Below are 17685 nucleotides of genomic sequence, written 5' to 3'. Positions count from 1 at the left end.
GTGAGGCGGTGAATGTCGGCCTCGTCACTCGGGTCTTCCTCATTGATCACCTCTTCTGAGTGGACGGAAACTGCTGTTTGCTTGGTGACAGAACCTTGGATCTCGGTGGCTGAATGAGATGCCAGCTCCTCTGCCAGGGCTTCTTCGATGGCTTGAGCGAGGTTAAGGTCTTTTGCGAGCAGCCGTCTTTGTAGCGCGGGTCCTTGACCCCACAGACCAGCTGGTCTAGGAGCATGTCATCAAGGTAGCTGCCAAACCCACAATGGAGTGCTGCAGTCCTGAGAGCAGCCATGTACTGATTGATGCTCTCTTTGTCCCCCTGCTTCCTCATTCTGAAGGTGAAACGTCTGGCAATCTGTGAAGGTCTAGGAGAATAGTGGTTAGTAAGGATTTCTAACAGTTCTGTCCAGGGGACATTTTTTAACTCACGTGGAGCCACAAGAGCTGTGGCTGTATCGAAACGATGGCTCCACAGTAGGTCAGGAAATGTGCTTTCTTCGGTGTTCCCCTGCCTCAGCCAATCCGATGGCGTCGATGTAATAATTAAATCGATTCTTGTATGATTCCCACTTCTCCTCATCTGGCTTGAATGCTGGGAAGGCTGGATTGGCGTTCATGTTGTAGGTCTGCTGGTTAACCTGTTGGGGAAAAAATGCTCTCTCTGGGTAGCAGTAGAGGTTTGGTGCCTGTGCTAGGCAAGTGCTCTCTCTCTGGGGTAGCAGTAGAGGTTTAGTGCCTGTGCTAGGCAAGTGACTTCAGCTCTGGTGAAATTTCGCAATTCCCTTCTCTCTCTCTGGGGATCAGGTGTTTAGACTGCAACGGTCCTTGGTAGCGTCTTTTGAAATTCGCGCCTGTGTGGGCGTTAGTGACTTCGTAATACAACTGTGTTGTATTTGAATGTGCTTCGGCTGACAGCTATTCAAATTTCGCGCTAAACGGCACGAGCGGCTGCGGCTCGCAGCGCTTCTCACTCGCTGGCTTGTTCACTGATCGCTTTCTCTCTGGGCTGCGATCAGCGTTTGCCCTATTTTAGCTGACCGCCTCTCTCTGGGCTGCGGATCAGCGTTATAGTGATTCAGCGTTCGTTCTCATTTCGGGCTGATCGCTCTCTCTGGGTTGCGGTCAGCGCTTGCCCTATTTTGGCTGATCGTTCTCTCTCTGGGCTGCAGATCAGCATATTAGTGATTCAGCGTTGCAGCTTGCCTCTGGTAGCCATCCCACCTTCGTGCCAGTATTAAGTATGGGAAATAAGAGGCTGAACCAGGGCTTAGTGCAACAAGGTTTATTTACAAGGGCTGAACGTGCTTGCTCAGCCTGGGACTGGCTCGCAGCGAACAGCTCAAGGGCTGGACCCAGCAGCCTGCTTTTATAGCAGGCTGCTGGGGAAACCCAGCCAATGAGGAGGGGCAGCCGCCCCCGCAGCGCGAACGGACCTTGGTGGGAACTTCTTCAAGGTCCAGGGACATAACAGTATATATCTATAATACCACCCTATTTATGACTGTCTTTGCCTCTAAGGTTATTAATAAACCAACATACATTCTGATATAATGCGTCCTGACCTCCAGTTCAAATGTACCGCTAAATATTGTACTAGAATAGTCCACTGTTTTGGGGCCATATATATACAGAATGAAATTAAGTATAAGTAGTTGTCAAAAATTGCTGACATACTATCTGACTTATTTCTTTGGCATGTATGGCTATATTCATAGTGTATATGTAACTCTATTCAAATGTGAAAAAACAAAAGGGGAGAATATATATTTCTTAAACTATAGTAGCAAAATGGACGGTAGAAATTGCAGGTAATGGAATAATAATACAATGTCATAAAGATTTCAGTAGGAAAAAATCCTCTGGGAGAAAAAATTTAAGAATATGTTAGCTAGTTAAAAGTCAATGGCCTCTATATGCCACCATAAAATTATTTATTATTCATAAATAATTTATCTTCTGACCATTTGTCAAAATATATTTATTAGGGAATTAAACAGCAAAATGTATAATTTTTATACCACTTGTAATTTACAAAATTCAGTACAAATACAGAATAGTATTCACATCAGAGGTGGCATTCAGCCAGTTATGACCAGTTCTACAGAACCGGTAATGGAAATTTTGAGTAGTTCAGAGAACTGGCAAATACCACCTCTGACTGGCCCCGCCCCATCTATTCTCTGCCTCCCATTGAGTCCCAGCTGATTGTCTGGGTCTTCTTTGGTTGCCCTGCACAGGAGAACGGAGCTGGAAAGCAGGTTAGTAGGGTGGGGAGAGAATGGGGATTTTGCAGTAACCTTCCCCTAGGAGTGGGGAGGGAATGGGGATTTTGTGGTATCTTTCCCCTGCCACGGCCACCAAGCCACGCCCACAGAACCAGTAGTAAAAAAATTTGAATCCCACTACTGATTCACATCAAAATTCCATGGGTGAAAAAGTAGGACTGGACTCTTTAGCCAAGCTTTATAATTATGGTACAAATAATATTTAATAAATTTTACAGGGTAAATATTAGCTAATCTAATTTTTTAATGTAGGGGATGGGATACATTTTCCTAATAAGAATACCCAGGGCAAACAAAATGCCGTTTCTTTAAGTAGCAACTAAATAACTGGATAATTAGAATGGCAACATTTAAATCCTTCACATTCTTAATCCCAGCCTAGAATGATCCCCTTCATTTGTTATTTACTTTGGAAGAAACATGATCTTCAATGAAAATGTGAGCTTTTTTTTCCAAAGCATAAAAGAGATTACTTCATATTGCTTAAGAAAGTGAATGAAGAATGGCAGAAGATTTTAAAGCTTTTCTGCAAGTTGATCGGTAAGTTGACATTTTCCTTTAAAAATGATTTTCAAATGCCAACTGATTTCATTTCTAGACTTAAAATAACATAAAATAGATAAACAGCAGAAAATAACCATGTTGGGAATAAAAACTGAGACAATTAATGAACTGATAAAAATAAAGTATAGCATTTTATGTGTTGTCTAGAAGAGTTTTTATAATGTATAAGCATTAATTTATTTAATATTTCTTCAAATGTTCTTACTTGTTTACCTGTCCCTTTCCTTCTCCTGTTAGCAAAATCTATTTGAATTTTAAGTTGTTACTAAAATTATGTCTTTTGCACTCTAAGACCTGGGTCACAACCTTACTTAGAGGGAGGAAATAGTCATAAGGTCATTGACTGGTCAGATGAAAAGGATTTGAAATGCTTCAGCACTCAGGATTTATTCTTCCAAATATCTGCCTTATGCTATAAAATATGTCAATATTCTTCTTTCCCTTCTATGTATTTATGTGGGCTATAGAAAATTTAACAAAGTTTCAGGTGATGGAGGCATAAAATTAAAACCTTAAATAATTGATGTACCACATTTATGTGATTTGATAAAGACTAAAATTTTTAGAGGCAAGAATAAGTCATAAATTAATATGAATTCAATAGGCATTCTTTAAAAATGTCTAATAGCGAATCAAAAAAGTAAGTGATCTGAATTTCTACATCAGAGTTCTTGTAGAGTCCCATTGGATTCAATGTAAATATATTCAGGTTTATGAAAATATGCTAGATAATAGACAAAGATAATTGTTTAGGCTAAAATTTAGAGGAATGTATAAATATTATGAGCATAGAATATTGAGCAGTTGTCCAAACTTAAACCAATCTTTTTTTAATGTACTTCAATTTTGTAGTCAGTTAAAAAAATCTATAAGCAATAAAGAATAATAAAAGAAAAAGGCACACATTCTTCTCAGATGTCATTGGCTGGCAGTTGAAGGTATAGGAGTGAGGGAGAGTCATTTAGACTCATGTTTATGTATTGAGAACTATATTGGTTTGCTCTTTCATTGAAAGACATAAGTTGAAAATCGTAGTCAACTATGAAGATTGAGATTCATTGCTGAGTCAATGTTATCTACCCAGGCAGCCTTCCTCTCATTCCCTACAGTTAATAATATGGTGTGCTTTTAATTGCTTAGTTAAGCACTTACGACTGGTTAAAAATATAGCAGAGTGATGGAGACAAAGATATTTTCTTACCTGACATTGCTATTCTACAACTCCCGCTTTCCTGCCAAAAGGTTCCCCTCATTCCATTTTCTTGTTTATTTGAATATAATTTACTTGCTGGGAACATGCATTTAGCATACGCAAGTGGAAGCTGACTCACAATTAGCAATTTCTGTCACAGCCACCCACTAATAATCCAACCAGAAATCCATAGCTAATGTAGATGTTGCTGGATCTAGTTACTGCCTTGTTTGGGTGAAATGAAATGCAAGGGTTTGAGGCCACATGGTGCAGAAATGTAAATGACTCCAGAAATCTTATCAGCTGGACATAAGAAAAAGCATGCTACCTGCCAGAAAAATAATTATATTGTAGTTTTTAAATTCTTTATTATGTGGAAATTAAAGATTAATGGATTTAAACCTAATGTTGTGTGAAAGTTGTATTGTGTATGTGTTGTGCTTCTTCATTTGGAGAAATTATCAAATGTAAATATTTGTACTGTCATAGATAATTCCATTAAAGATTGAGTTATGAATTTGTCAAATACCAAAATTATATTGATGAATTTGTTGAGCTTTGCAAGTAGTTTGCCTTTTTTTTAAAAAATTGTGTTGGGCTCAGATAACAACTGGGAATCAGAAAGTTGGTTCAATATGAGAAATATCGAAGAGCTTTAAGAATGCTTCAGCAACTGTTCATGCAGTTCAACTAGGCCAGTTGAATATCTTGTCATTTAAGAGCATTCCCACCTCAGATCATTGCAGTAGTCCAGCTCTTAACTTTCTTAACTTAACTTTCAGAACTGGATTACTCTCTTCCTCCAAGTAGACTGCATTGTCAACTGAAGCTGACTGCAACAGCACTATATCTAGAAAGATCGGGAGAATGTGTATCTGTTTCTTAAGCGAGAGTGGAACCCAGTCTAGAGCATATGTATCTGAACCCTGAAGTTCAACTCCTGGTATAAATACAAACTGTATCTTGCCTGAATTCAAATTTAGCTTACTCTTCCATAGCAATCCCTTACAACCTGAAGACAAGAGGGGGTGGGGGTGTTATTTGGAAGTGTTATAATTGAGCTCACAGAAAGAAAATTAATAGCAGAATTTTGATGACACTACAAATGTTCCTTTATATTAATCTTTATGTTGTTATGGCAGCATAACAATCCTTCCACCCTTCAATACTTTATGTAGAAGAATGACTATTGTTTAAAGTCAAAATATTCTGTAAATATACACATATTAGAAAGTTAATTAAAATAGCTTTTACTATACAGTTTTATTTTATCACTTCTAATGTTTCATATTTTGTTGGTTTTTTTACCACAATAAAGGTTGATATTGATTGATTAATGTTTGATTAATTGTTATTTTAATCTGATGCTATGGTTTTACACTATTTCATTTCTCCCCATTATTTCTAGTTCTTTTTTTCTCTCTTTCAGTTTCTACTGTACTTGTTATGCATAGGGACATTTGAAATGGAGAGACGGGATTTAGCTTAACAACATCAGCCCCTCCCTTTTTAAACAAAGAAAAGGTAGACAATTTCAACAATGTAACTGAAACTTCAACAAACGCATGTAAGGGCCCAGCTCTCTTACAACTTTTCAGAGCAGTTCTATTGTGAACTGGGTTTGCACTTTGCCGGCAAAGCAGCTCTGACCCATGGAGAGCACTCCTTCAGATCAACACTGCCTCAGGCTTTGTTGAGTTCTCCAAGAAGTCTTACATTTCAGGCATCAAGTTGAATTTCTTCTGGAGATGATTAGCCCAAACCCATGACAGATTTTTCCAAGATATCTAACTCTTTATGTTTATTTTATCCTGGCTCTTTTTGGATGTACTGGACACAAGTAACCTACTCATTTTACATGTCAAAGGACTGGTGGAGAGCCATTAATTCCTTAAAATATTTCAATGCACAATTCTGTGAGCTCACATTAGACAATAAGAAACAAGCTATAGGATTATGATACTTGAGTGAAAGATTCCTTTCTGTCTTGAAACTTTTCTAAAAACATTCTTAATAATCAGGAGACAGTGATCTTAGGCTTTATAGAAATATATAAACTGTAATAATAATTGGTGAGATATTATACCAGGCAGTTAAATAATGCAGCATCTAAGTTTGAGATCAATCAAAAAGTATTTTGTGGTTTCCAAAAGCTAATATTATTTTCTAGTGTTGGTGAATCATCCTTAAATGAAATTAATTTTGAAGAGTCATAAACAGGCTCTATTTTTAGAGGAATTATGAATGTAATGAACGTGACAAAAATCTATTGCTTTTTGATATAATAAAAATATCAGACTATGGCATAATCTTTGTTTCAGATAATCTGAAAATTAGTTAGAACTACATTGTATATTCTCCAGACCTTTATATTTCTCTCTCTCTCCTTCTAAGGTCTTTCTCTCATTCTGTCTAGCAGAAGATGCAGAGCTTGGAGGCTGAGTCAAGAGAGTAATAAGTCTAGAGCAGTGGTTCCCAAACATTTTCAGTCCACTGCCCCCTTGGTGCTACAAACTCATCCTCAGTGCCCCCCACCCAGGATTGGGATTCAAATTTCTGTGGGCATGGCCTCATTTGAGGGTGTGGCTTGCTGGTCATGTGACTGGGTGGGCGTGCCCTGCTGGTCACATGACTGAGTAAGTGTGGTTTGGTGGTCATGTGACTGGGTGGGCGTGGCCAGGTAACTGGCAAACCAAATACAAGTGGTCCTCACTTAATGGCCAGTTGTTTAGCAAGTGTTCTAATTTATGACTGCCTCCCCAGAGCTACTTGACCTGTTTTTGGAGTTTTGACAGCCATGCACACACATGCACACACACTCCCTTCCAACCTTGCTGGAGCAGGTCATTGGACTAGAATCGGCAAAACATCTCTGATTAGATTGTAGTAGTGAATAGAATCTAATCAGAGATGCTTTGCCAATTCTTGTTGATTTTTATTTGTATTTCTTTATTTTATGTTGCTGAATTGCATTGACATGTGTGACCCTTCTTGTGCACAACCCAGAAGCTTTTGTGATTCTTTGCAGCAAAAATTACCAACCTCTGGCTTTGCTCTACTTTTCAAATGTGTTGCCACTGCTGCATTCTAGGTGCCGGCCCCGCAGGTCCCCCCTGTTGAGCCCGCTGCACTGGAGGGACCTGCCCAAGCAAGTCTGAGCGGAGCAGTGCACCAAGTCAATGGGGTGAGCCTGAGAGAAGGAAAGAGAGAGAGAAAAAAGAAAGAGAGAGAGAAAGAGAGAAGGAAGAAAAGAGAAAAGGGAAAGAAAAAAGGGACAGACAAAGAAAGGGGGAGATGGAAGGAAGGGACAGAAAGAAAAATAAATAAAGAAGGAGACAGGGAGGAAGGAGAAAGATAATGGGATATCAATTCTAATCCAATCACCTGCTCCAGCAGGGTTAGAAGCGAGTGTGTGTGTGTGTTCTCCTTGTAATTTACCAGTACATTTTGGTTTTGCCTTCCTCAGAACTGGCACTGTAATACATTGGGGAAAAGTATTTTTTTAGGGTGGAGATCTGATCCAATAGATCCTATTTAAAGCCTCAACAAAATGTGAGAGCTTCCTGATAGTCTTAACCATGTTTCGTCCACAAAACCTTTAATAGAAGCCAAAGATGTTTCAATGTGGAAAAGGGCCTCAGTCTAAACCAGGCCTCATTTCAATCTGATGCATCAGCGTTCTCTCTCTCTCTCTCCCCCCCTCCCTCCCTCCCTCCCAGACTGGCTTTGCTCTACTTTCCTGATGTGCCTGCAGGGCCGGTGCTTCGAACATGGATGGATGGATAGATAGAGAGACAGGTAGGTAGGTAGATAGATAGAAATATTGGTAGATAAATAGGTAAGTGGTAGGTAGGCAGGCAGGCAAGCAGGCAGAAAGACAGACAGACAGACCTTTTGGATGGATGGATAGGTAGGTAGGTAGGTAGATTGATAGATAGATCTATATTGGTAGGTAGGTAGGTAGGTAGGTAGGTAGGTAGCTAGGCAGGTAGGCAGGCAAGCAGGCAGACCTTTTGGATGGATGGATGGATGGATGGATGAATGGACAGACAGAATATGACAGTGGCGGCACTTTGGGAAAGCGCTGGTGGTAGCTTTTCCCAATGTGCTGCTGCATTTGAGGCACCGGCTCCGGTGCAGTACAACAGTCAATGGGCCTGCAGGGCTGGTGCCTCAAATGCCCAGCTGCCACCTCTTAGTGCCCCTCTGCCGGTCCCCTTGGGGAAGTTAAGAGGCGGCAGGAGGGGTTCGAGGCACCAGCCCTGCAGGCTTACCCATTGACTGTTGCACCGCTCTGGAGCCAGTGCCTCAACCCCCGTCGCTTCTTAGCGCCCCTCTGCCGGCCCCCTTGGGGATGCTAAGTGGTGGCAGGGGCGCGGTAATGTGCCACCGCTGCTGCATTCAAGGTGCCGGCTCCGGAGCAGTGCAACAGCCGGCACCTTGAACGCTCCCTGCCTCTTAGCATCCTTCTGCCGTCCCCCTTGGGGATGCTAAGAGGCAGCAGGGTGGCATTCGAGGTGCTGGCTCTGGAGCAGTGCAACAGTCAATGGGTGAGCCTGCAGGACTGGTGCCTCGAACACCCCCTGCCGCCTCTTATGTCTCCAAGGCGGCTGGCAGATGGGCATTCGAGGAGCTGGCTCCGGAGCGGTGCAATGGTCAATGGGTGAGCCTGCAGGGCCAGCACCTTGAACACTCCCTTGCTGCCTCTTAGCATCCCCAAGGGGGCCAGAGGGGTGCTGAGATGTGGTAGGGGGGCGTTCCAGGTGCCAGCTCCGGAGCAGTGCAACAGTCAGTGGGTTACCCTGTGGGGCCGGTGCCTCAAACACCCCCCTGCCACCTCTTAACACCCCCCTGCCAGCCGCCTTGCCTCTTAGTGCCCCCCTAAGGCATCCCATTGCCCCCCGGGGGCGGTACCACCCACTTTGGGAACCACTGGTCTAGAGTCCTTATCACAAGCAATCCAACAGTAAGCCTCCCTTGAATTTCTTTAACTCTTGTCTAGTGCCAAGTTAGTTTCAACTGTAAATTGACTGGATTCTTGTGTATAGGCTTGAGCAATAAATAATCTTAACTTGAAATTAATGTGTGGACCTGATTCTTTTTGTGCGACTTTCTCTCTTTCTCCCCCCACCAACACACACACACACACACACACACACAAAGACTCACACAGATAATTATATAGTCATTGCATTTAGTTAAAATCAATACATAACATTTTTATTGCAACTCATAAGTTCATATTACATTCTGACTCTATATAACACAAAATGGAATTCAGAAAAATTGAGGAATGCACGAATTAGATTCCAACAGAAGAGGGGTGGGTGAGGCAAAGTTACTGATAATATGCATACACTTCAAATTTTACTCAAGCTATACATTTTATGTATTTGGGAAAAATTATATGGAAATTATTTCTGTAGACTATATACGGTATACTAAAGAGAATTTATGATTCTAATTGTGTTAGAACAGGGAAAATAGTAAATTGCAACTCTTAGTTCAAAGAAATGCAGGCCGGGTTCTAATATAATATTCAAAATGAAAGGGTTAACCTGAGACATGTGAATATAAAACTGAGACCATCTAAGCATGCTCAAAGACACTTTCTAATTTACCATTAAGTCATATATTGACTATATAAATAGGAACCTGTTTTTTAGAACAGGTTTATTTTGTCTTTCTTCCAACAAATGTGGATGCAGAGAATATACAATCTGTAGCTTGATTTCATCTTTCTAAAGTTCAGTAAGAAGGTAATCCTAAAGGATATTCTGGCAGTACACATATATAAGCACATACAAGTTTCATGGGCTCCTGCATACTTTTCTTCTGACATGGCTGCATAAGGACTAGAAGCATCCACATCTGTTTTAAAATTAATTAGATTTACCTGTAACAACCAAATTTAAAGAATGCAAGTTGGTTGTACATATGATTTATGAATAAGTGAAAATAATGTTTGATCCAGACCTTTTAAAGTAATAGTTCAAATTAGCTAAAATTCATCCAATTAGTTTAAAACTCAAGTCTAAGACCAAAACTATTAAAGCCACAGTATTGTGATAACCATGTATCTATACAAATCAAGCACTGATGTACAAGATAACAAAAAACACAGCTTGCTGACAAAATGTAGAAGTGAAGTTTTAGATGAAGTAGCAAGAGCACTGGTAAGAGGGTGAAACATGAGGTTTTCTTATATAAGATCATTATGTTTCTTCTATTGTATGAACGTCTGGCAAAAATATGGGATTCCTATAATTCATATGATGTGCACATTTTGTACCATACCCCAAGTGGTAGTTTTACTATCTTACTATATGCCCTGTAACAGTGTAAGATAAACACTGCAGAAGTATGACTTGGCATTTATCTCTAGTTATTACTGGGCCATGGGGGTATTATTTCAAGAACTGTGTGTGTTGCTAAAGTAGAAGAAGGGTTTGTCAGAAGTGCTTGTGTGTGTGCTGTTGAGAGAGAAAGACAAAGAGAGAGAATGGAAAGTACTTCCTCATTCTAACAAATAAAAAAAGCTGCATAATATGGTATATCATACAAATGTTCATATTCATTGACATTCATACTATCATATGTACATTATACACACACACATTTATCTTTCTTTCTTTCTTTCCCTCTCTCTCTCTTTCTCTCTTTCTTTCTTTTAGGATTATGTACCAAATTATGTATCCTCCCTACTAAATAAAATATATCACTGAAAGGGCTATGCATATATTGTAAATATAAATATACTGTACTTTTAATATGTCCTTTTATAATAGAGCCTTTTTCTGCATTCTTTCAATCCATTAAAGTTTAACTTTTTTAAAAAAAAATGTAGTTGATTCATCAATTTGTTTTAAAAATTACACAAAGAGCTGCCAGAGTAGCTTATAGACAATACAAAACAATACAACATAAAGATACAAGCACAATAATTAGATCCATAACAGAAAAAACATGCTTACAGACACCCACTTCCAAGATTAATGGCAAAGTCATACTTAAAATGATCACTTATTTAATTGGAGTTACTATAAGTCTAACTCAAATCCAACTAATTGAAAACTAAGCAGATCAGCTACAGTGAAGAAACATTACTACGTAATTAAGAGTTTTAAGGATTTGTAATGCCTCAAGCAATAGAAGGCAGTATCCAATCATACATTGTGCTACAAATGGAAAGATCTCATCTTATTTGCCACCATCTACCTTCTAACTACTGATAGCAAAAGGAAATGCAAAAAAATATAAAATAATAAAAAGCCAGTTAATGTTCTTTAAAATGTTCGCATAATTAAAAATATATATAGCAACAATGGACAAAGTATTTAACTTCTTCTCTAGATAAAACAAAAGATAAGAAAAAAATGAGAGAAGAAAAATTAACCTTTGGAAAGAAAATAATAAAATTAGGATATTCTAATCATGATAACTAGGTGAGTAATGGGACAGGCATGTATCTACTTTTCCTATTCACTAAAGATGCAACTGTAGGTACCATTTTAATGTAAAACATTTTCTTTATCTACTGGTGTAAGACATTTTATGTCTTGCATTGTTCTTAGAATCTGATCACCTTCCTGCATATTACATGCATCCATGTGATGGATATTTCATTTGGAGAAAACAAGATTCTAACAATTTCCCTTGTTAAATATTTTTTGTAACCATAATATTGAGATCAGTTATGTTCATATAAAAATACATGGGAAAAGGCAAACCACTGTACAGTAGTTCATTTACAGTTCAAGGATAAGGAGAACGGAATACCTTTCTACAAAAAAACAGGGATTTATTTGTTAAAATGAGGCAATATTAGCTGTTCAGTATATTTTAACAGTACATGAATAATTTTATTTTTCCTATGATATACATTATCAGACGCATAATGTTTAAATCCAGAAAATATGCAATATAAAAAAAAAGTTTAATTAAATAAATTAGTCATATGTTCTTACCACAGCATCAAAAGCACTTTCACATATGGTTGCCAATTAGAAGTCCTTCTTTTTTTTTCTAGATTATGCTAGGATTAGTTTTAATATTGATAAATGTTGCATCAGTTAAAGAGACTAAAAGAAGAATTTCTCCAGAAACACCATATATTCAGATGTCTTATGATTTTTCATTATGGTGATATATTCCAGTTTAACAAAGCCTTTAAAAAAATGTAATTGTTTCACTTCCTAGGGCATACCCTTTCCAAACTAGCAATCCTTTTAACAAATAACATATGTGTACTAGCTCATGGTGTTAAATTCCACTCTGTATTTCTAACTTTCAAGAAATAAAGGAAATATATTTTGAATGAAGCTATCTTTTTAGTGGGTCTCCGGAGGCATTATAAGTTAAAAATTTCACCTGAACATTTTATTTACATGTATACCTGCATTATTAGCAGATTTAAATTTTTTGCATTAAAACTTTTCTTCCTTTTAACCAAAGCAAAGTATTTTAAGAAAATTGATCAAAATATTGGTACAACTTTTATAATTTTGGAAGATTTGACCAAAAGATAAATAGAATGAAATTTCTTTGCCTACCTTCAAAGTAACCAATTTTTGTAGTCTGTGGCTTCTTTGGTGGTTTCATGGGGGGATGTTTATTTTCATTGTTTTTGAACAACGCCAGTCGCACAGCTGGGTCTAGACGACAAGAACAAGTTAAAATCAAAAGGTCAGATCTTGATCATTCGTTCCTTGAAAGAAGTATTCGTCTTTTAGCCATTTATTAAGAGAAACAGAATATCCTTGTAGGTTTTACATTAGGAAGGAAAATATACTATTTCTAACATTAAAGAGTTAAAGTTAAAGCACCTCAATTTCAATCATATATCTTAAAGCAACTGTTGTTTTAATTTGGCTACTATATACAAAATTGCTATCATAAAACTACAATAAAAGTATGCTTGAATTAATAGTTGAATGCTCTGGTTTGAACATGTATTTTCTACTCAGTTAAAAAATTGCTAAATATACACTTAGCTATAGTGTATATGTTCTTACCCTCATTTACAAATAAAATAAAATAAAATAAAATAAAATAAAATAAAATAAAATAAAATAAATAAAATAAAATAAAATAAAATAAAATAAAATAAATGAGTTTAGTGGAAGTTTCTCTCATGTAAGTAGGAACAGTATTATAACCTAAGGTAATTAAGTAACCAAGGTTGCTATTAAGTTGTATCATGAGTCTAATTTGAGATTTAAAACGCTAAATATCTTTAGATCTTATGCTAAAGCTAAAGAAACTATCTAATGCAAGAGACTACTTTGCACTGTCTCTCTATTTGTCTTCATGCACAGCTATGTTCTAAGACACTGAGGTTACCTCTCAATGTTAGTTGGGATTATCCAACTAGCTGGAATTCTGAAAATAGGAGAATTACATGAGGAGTGGCCCATAATCTATCGCAATTTATACCTCTTTTTATACCTCTACATCTCCACCAGAGTTGGAAATAGTTCAACTATGGCACAATAATTTTGTCCAAACAGAGTTTTTAAAAAGCTGCTTCTTTACATCTTTGAGGTTAACTTGAAACAGTTCCTGCTCCTCTTCCCAATCCAACTTCAAAATTACCCTAAATGAATTAGTGGAATTCAGAGGGTAAAAAGTAAAAAAGGTCACTGCTAGTAAAAATGGATGTTTAAGGTCAAAGAGGTGCATTATGCTCTACTGCTTGATTACAGTTGTATATTGAAGAATATTTGCCAATATTCTTGGTTAGAAATGTTCCAGTATGATGCCAACCTCTTTTCTGTTACCTCTTAATAGAGAAAAAGAGTTGGGGTGGACAGCAATTGATGAATAAACCACAGCACAGTATGTCCACAACTAATTTAACTATCTGAATAAACATTCATCACTATCATGGAGTAAAGGAGAACAGCCTTCTGAACCTCTACTTAACAGGATTTGTCCACATGCATATACTCAGCTATCAGATAAATACAACTTGTATGGAAAGGAAAGCTAGGAATCTTTTCTTTTGATAAAAGCCACAAAACCTTCATATTTTCTGAATTTAATTTTACTTCAAGTAAGTTTTCAGACATTGATAAATACATACTGAGTAAAATAATATGACATGCAAGTGGTCTTGGTCACCAAGTTTATTTTGCAAATTAGTACTCTGTTTTTAGTGTGAACAACTGCTTTACTTCTCATGGAATTTGAGATATGTTGTCAAAGGTATATTTAATATCAACAAACTATGAGTATTAAATTTAAATTAGAGTTTGTCAACCCTTAGAGCTGCCAAGCAAATTTATTGGTTTGAGGTAAAAGGGAAGTTCTTTATTTTATATCCTCATAAAAGATTTAATCTATTAATTCCTGCTATTAATGACAGGTTCTGCAACTTTCGTTATATTAGGAGACTGGAACAGAAAGTTAAGTCTCCCCAAGTGATTTACAATGATACAAAAATGAATTTTTAAAATGCTGGTTTTATTTTGCTTTGTTTCTTGAAAGAAGTTTAGTTCATAGAAAATATGTAAATATGTTTTAAAAAATAGACAGTCTAAAACTAGGTTCTGAAGCCTGAAATGCACAAAATTACTAGAGAGGAAACTATGAATTAGAAAATAGTGTATCCTTTATATATTCTGAAAATGGTTATTACATAAGTATGTGTTTTATTCATATCCATTTTGGGGAAATTTATCACCACTTAGGATTTCTCTGACATGAACATATATGCTCACAAATCAATATGTACCATATGTAGAATTTCCCATCAGAAATTATAATTTGTACTGGAAATGTTTTAATGGGAGATGGTCCAGATAAAAGGATATAATCCTGAGAAAGTTTAAACAAAACCAGTGGAAATTAACACTTAGCTGCTAATTGATTGGAGTGGAAATTATGGCTGGCTAGATTAATGAAAAAAGTCTAGAAGCTGAAATAGGGACCTTTAATATTTGTCACCCTTTATATTATATTGGGCACAGCTAGGTATCTGTATTATCAATCTAAATCCAGTTTCTGTCATGTTGAAAGTATTAACTTATACAAATGTTCTGCAAAGTATTAAAAACACCCAACCACAAGTATCTGCTTTTATTTTTGTGTTAAATTTCACTTAATATGCTCATTTTGTAATAATCTTTTGTTTGTATGTTACCATCCATTTTTCATGTCCATGTCAATGGTATGTATGCTGGTAGGCCTTTGAGTTATAGGGCCACAGTTTGGGGGAATTAGGTGGCATATATATGTGCGTGTATACATACATTTATGTTTACGTGCATACAGATACATATATACATAAATGACTAAATACATTTGTATTATTCTTTATTAACCATGAGACTATTATTGAATTCTTAATAGTATATGAATTATTGTTGCAGCTATCTTGATATCTGTAAATTGCTTATGTTTATAAAGGCTGAAATGGTAACTACATAAATAAATAGCTCTTAAATTTCTTTTACATTCTTAGGTATATTTCCCATTACCCAATAGAAAAAATTCTGGTATTTCTAGCTAGGTCTAATGGGATATAAACTACAGTAAAAGGTCATATATTTCCCATTCTTGGATTTAATTTAATTACTGGTAGATAGAAAAATATATTTTGAATATGGATATGTTTGGTTTGCTATCTTTTTTCAGGAAAAATCCCCCACAGGATTTGGAGGTCTGTTACTTCAACTCCCTATGTAAGTAGGAGACCATATACCATTTCAGACAAGTGGTTGTCCCAATTTTTCTTAAAAACCTCCAGTGATGGAGCATCCATAACTTCTGCAAGCCATTCCACTGATTAACTGTTCTGTCAGGAAAGTTCTCCTTAGTTCTAACTTATATCAAAGCCAAAACCTGTTCAGACCTGATATTACCTGATACATATGATTAAGATTTCATTTTTAGCCAGTTATACAAAAATATAATAATGAAGACCACATTACTACTCTTCTATTTTTGTTGAGCTTTTTTAAAAAAAATACAGATCAAGTGTATTTATTTACAGTTTTTTTTAAAAGTACCTTATGTATTACTACTCAGTAATCATTTTAACATGCTTTGCATGATTAATTCTGTATTATGGGTGAGACTTCCACTCAGTAAATAGTTATTTGATCTGCATTTAAATATGAACCCATAATTTCTAGATAACTCATGTCTGATACTCTTTCGCTGTTCTGCTGCAGTGGATCTCTATTTTTATATTAATTACATACTCATCTACTTGGGAATTCTTTTTAGTAGGCAAACGTACAAGAAAAGTACTTTCAGTATTGTTAATATTAAGTCCTTTAATATTAGAAGCCCCAGAAGCCCCATCCTAGATGACAAAAACAAAATAACTGACTTTGATATTCTTTAAGAAAAAATATTTATGGCTGGATTAGTCACTAGTTATATAAAACAGATCACATGTGGATAAAAGATGGTGCATTCCAGTGATATGTGGGCCACCAAGCTGAACATATGTGAAAGATTCAACTGGACTCCTTCTTTTCTAAATAGTGTGACAGAACAAGGCAGAAGGCCATGACAGTCACTATTTTTTATGCAACCTTTTGGGGCCAGATAATTTTCTTGTGTCACATGACAGATAACAGATAACAGATAATCAGAGTTGGAAGGGACCTTATAGGTCATCTTGTCCAACCCCCTGCCCAAGCTGAAGACCCTATACCATTTCTGACAAATGGCAGTCCAATCTCTTCTTGAAAGTCTCAAGTGATGGTGCTCCCACAACTTCCAAGGGCAAGCTGTTCCATTGGTTGATTGTTCTCACTGTCAGAAAGTTTCTCCTTGTTTCCAGGTTAAATCTCTCCTTGTTCAGTTTCCATCCATTATTCCTTGTCTGTTCTACAGGCGCTTTAGAAAATAGCTTGACCCCTTCCTCCCTGTGGCAGCCCCTCAAATATTGGAACACTGCTATCATGTCTCCCCTGGTCCTTCTCTTTACTAGACTAGCCAAGCCCAGTTCCTGCAACCATTTGTTGTATGTTTTAGCCTCCAGTCCCCTAATCATCCTGGTTGCTCTTCTCTGTACTTTTTCTAGTGTCTCAACATCTTTTTTATAACGTGGTGACCAAAACTGGATGCAGTACTCTAGGTGTGGTCTTACTAAGTCTTTGTAGAGTGGTATTAGTACTTCCTTTGATCTTGACTGTATCCCTCTGTTAATACAATTTAGGATTGCATTAGCTTTTTTGGCGGCTGCTGCACACAGCTGGCTCATATTTAGCTGGTTGTCCACTAAGACTCCAAGATCCCTCTCACAGTTACTGCTATTGAGCCTGGTTTCACCCAGTCTATATGTGTACTTTTGGTTTTTCTTGCCTAAGCGTAGGACTTTACTTTTCTCTATATTGAATTTCACTTTATTAGATCAAGATTTAAATAACATGATCAAGATTTAAATAACATTTCTGAAAGGCATAAAACCTGATCATAAAATAGTACTGGAAATACATCTTAAATTTGTACTCCACCTGCCCAATATTTTCATATAGTTAATATATTGCTCTTGGTGATTATTATATACAGTAGTGGTAATGCATTAAATATTTACTACCGAAGTGTTAATGACTATCTTCACCTTTGGTGTACGTCAGTTACAAAAGGTATAGAAAATGTCATTCTGACATTGCTTAAATCCAGGTA

The 17685-nt window shown here is 36.9% G+C and overlaps 1 protein-coding gene across 1 annotated transcript in view; it reads right to left on the bottom strand.

Moving 5' to 3' along the window:
• Positions 1–17685, bottom strand: part of LRRIQ1 (leucine rich repeats and IQ motif containing 1) — a 112025-nt gene that overhangs the window by 23302 nt on the left and 71038 nt on the right. Inside the window, exon 23 of the mRNA XM_087934520.1 lies at positions 12594–12695. Coding sequence (XP_087790646.1) covers positions 12594–12695 — 102 coding nt within the window. The remainder of the gene's footprint in view (positions 1–12593; positions 12696–17685) is intronic.

This window comes from Pseudonaja textilis, chromosome 5 (assembly GCF_049901715.1).
Source record: "Pseudonaja textilis isolate UNSWEBS1 chromosome 5, rPseTex1.2, whole genome shotgun sequence".
NCBI classification, from domain to species: Eukaryota; Metazoa; Chordata; class Lepidosauria; order Squamata; family Elapidae; genus Pseudonaja; species Pseudonaja textilis.
Note: the sequence above shows the minus strand (reverse complement) of the source record. Positions and strands in the feature narration are given on the sequence as shown.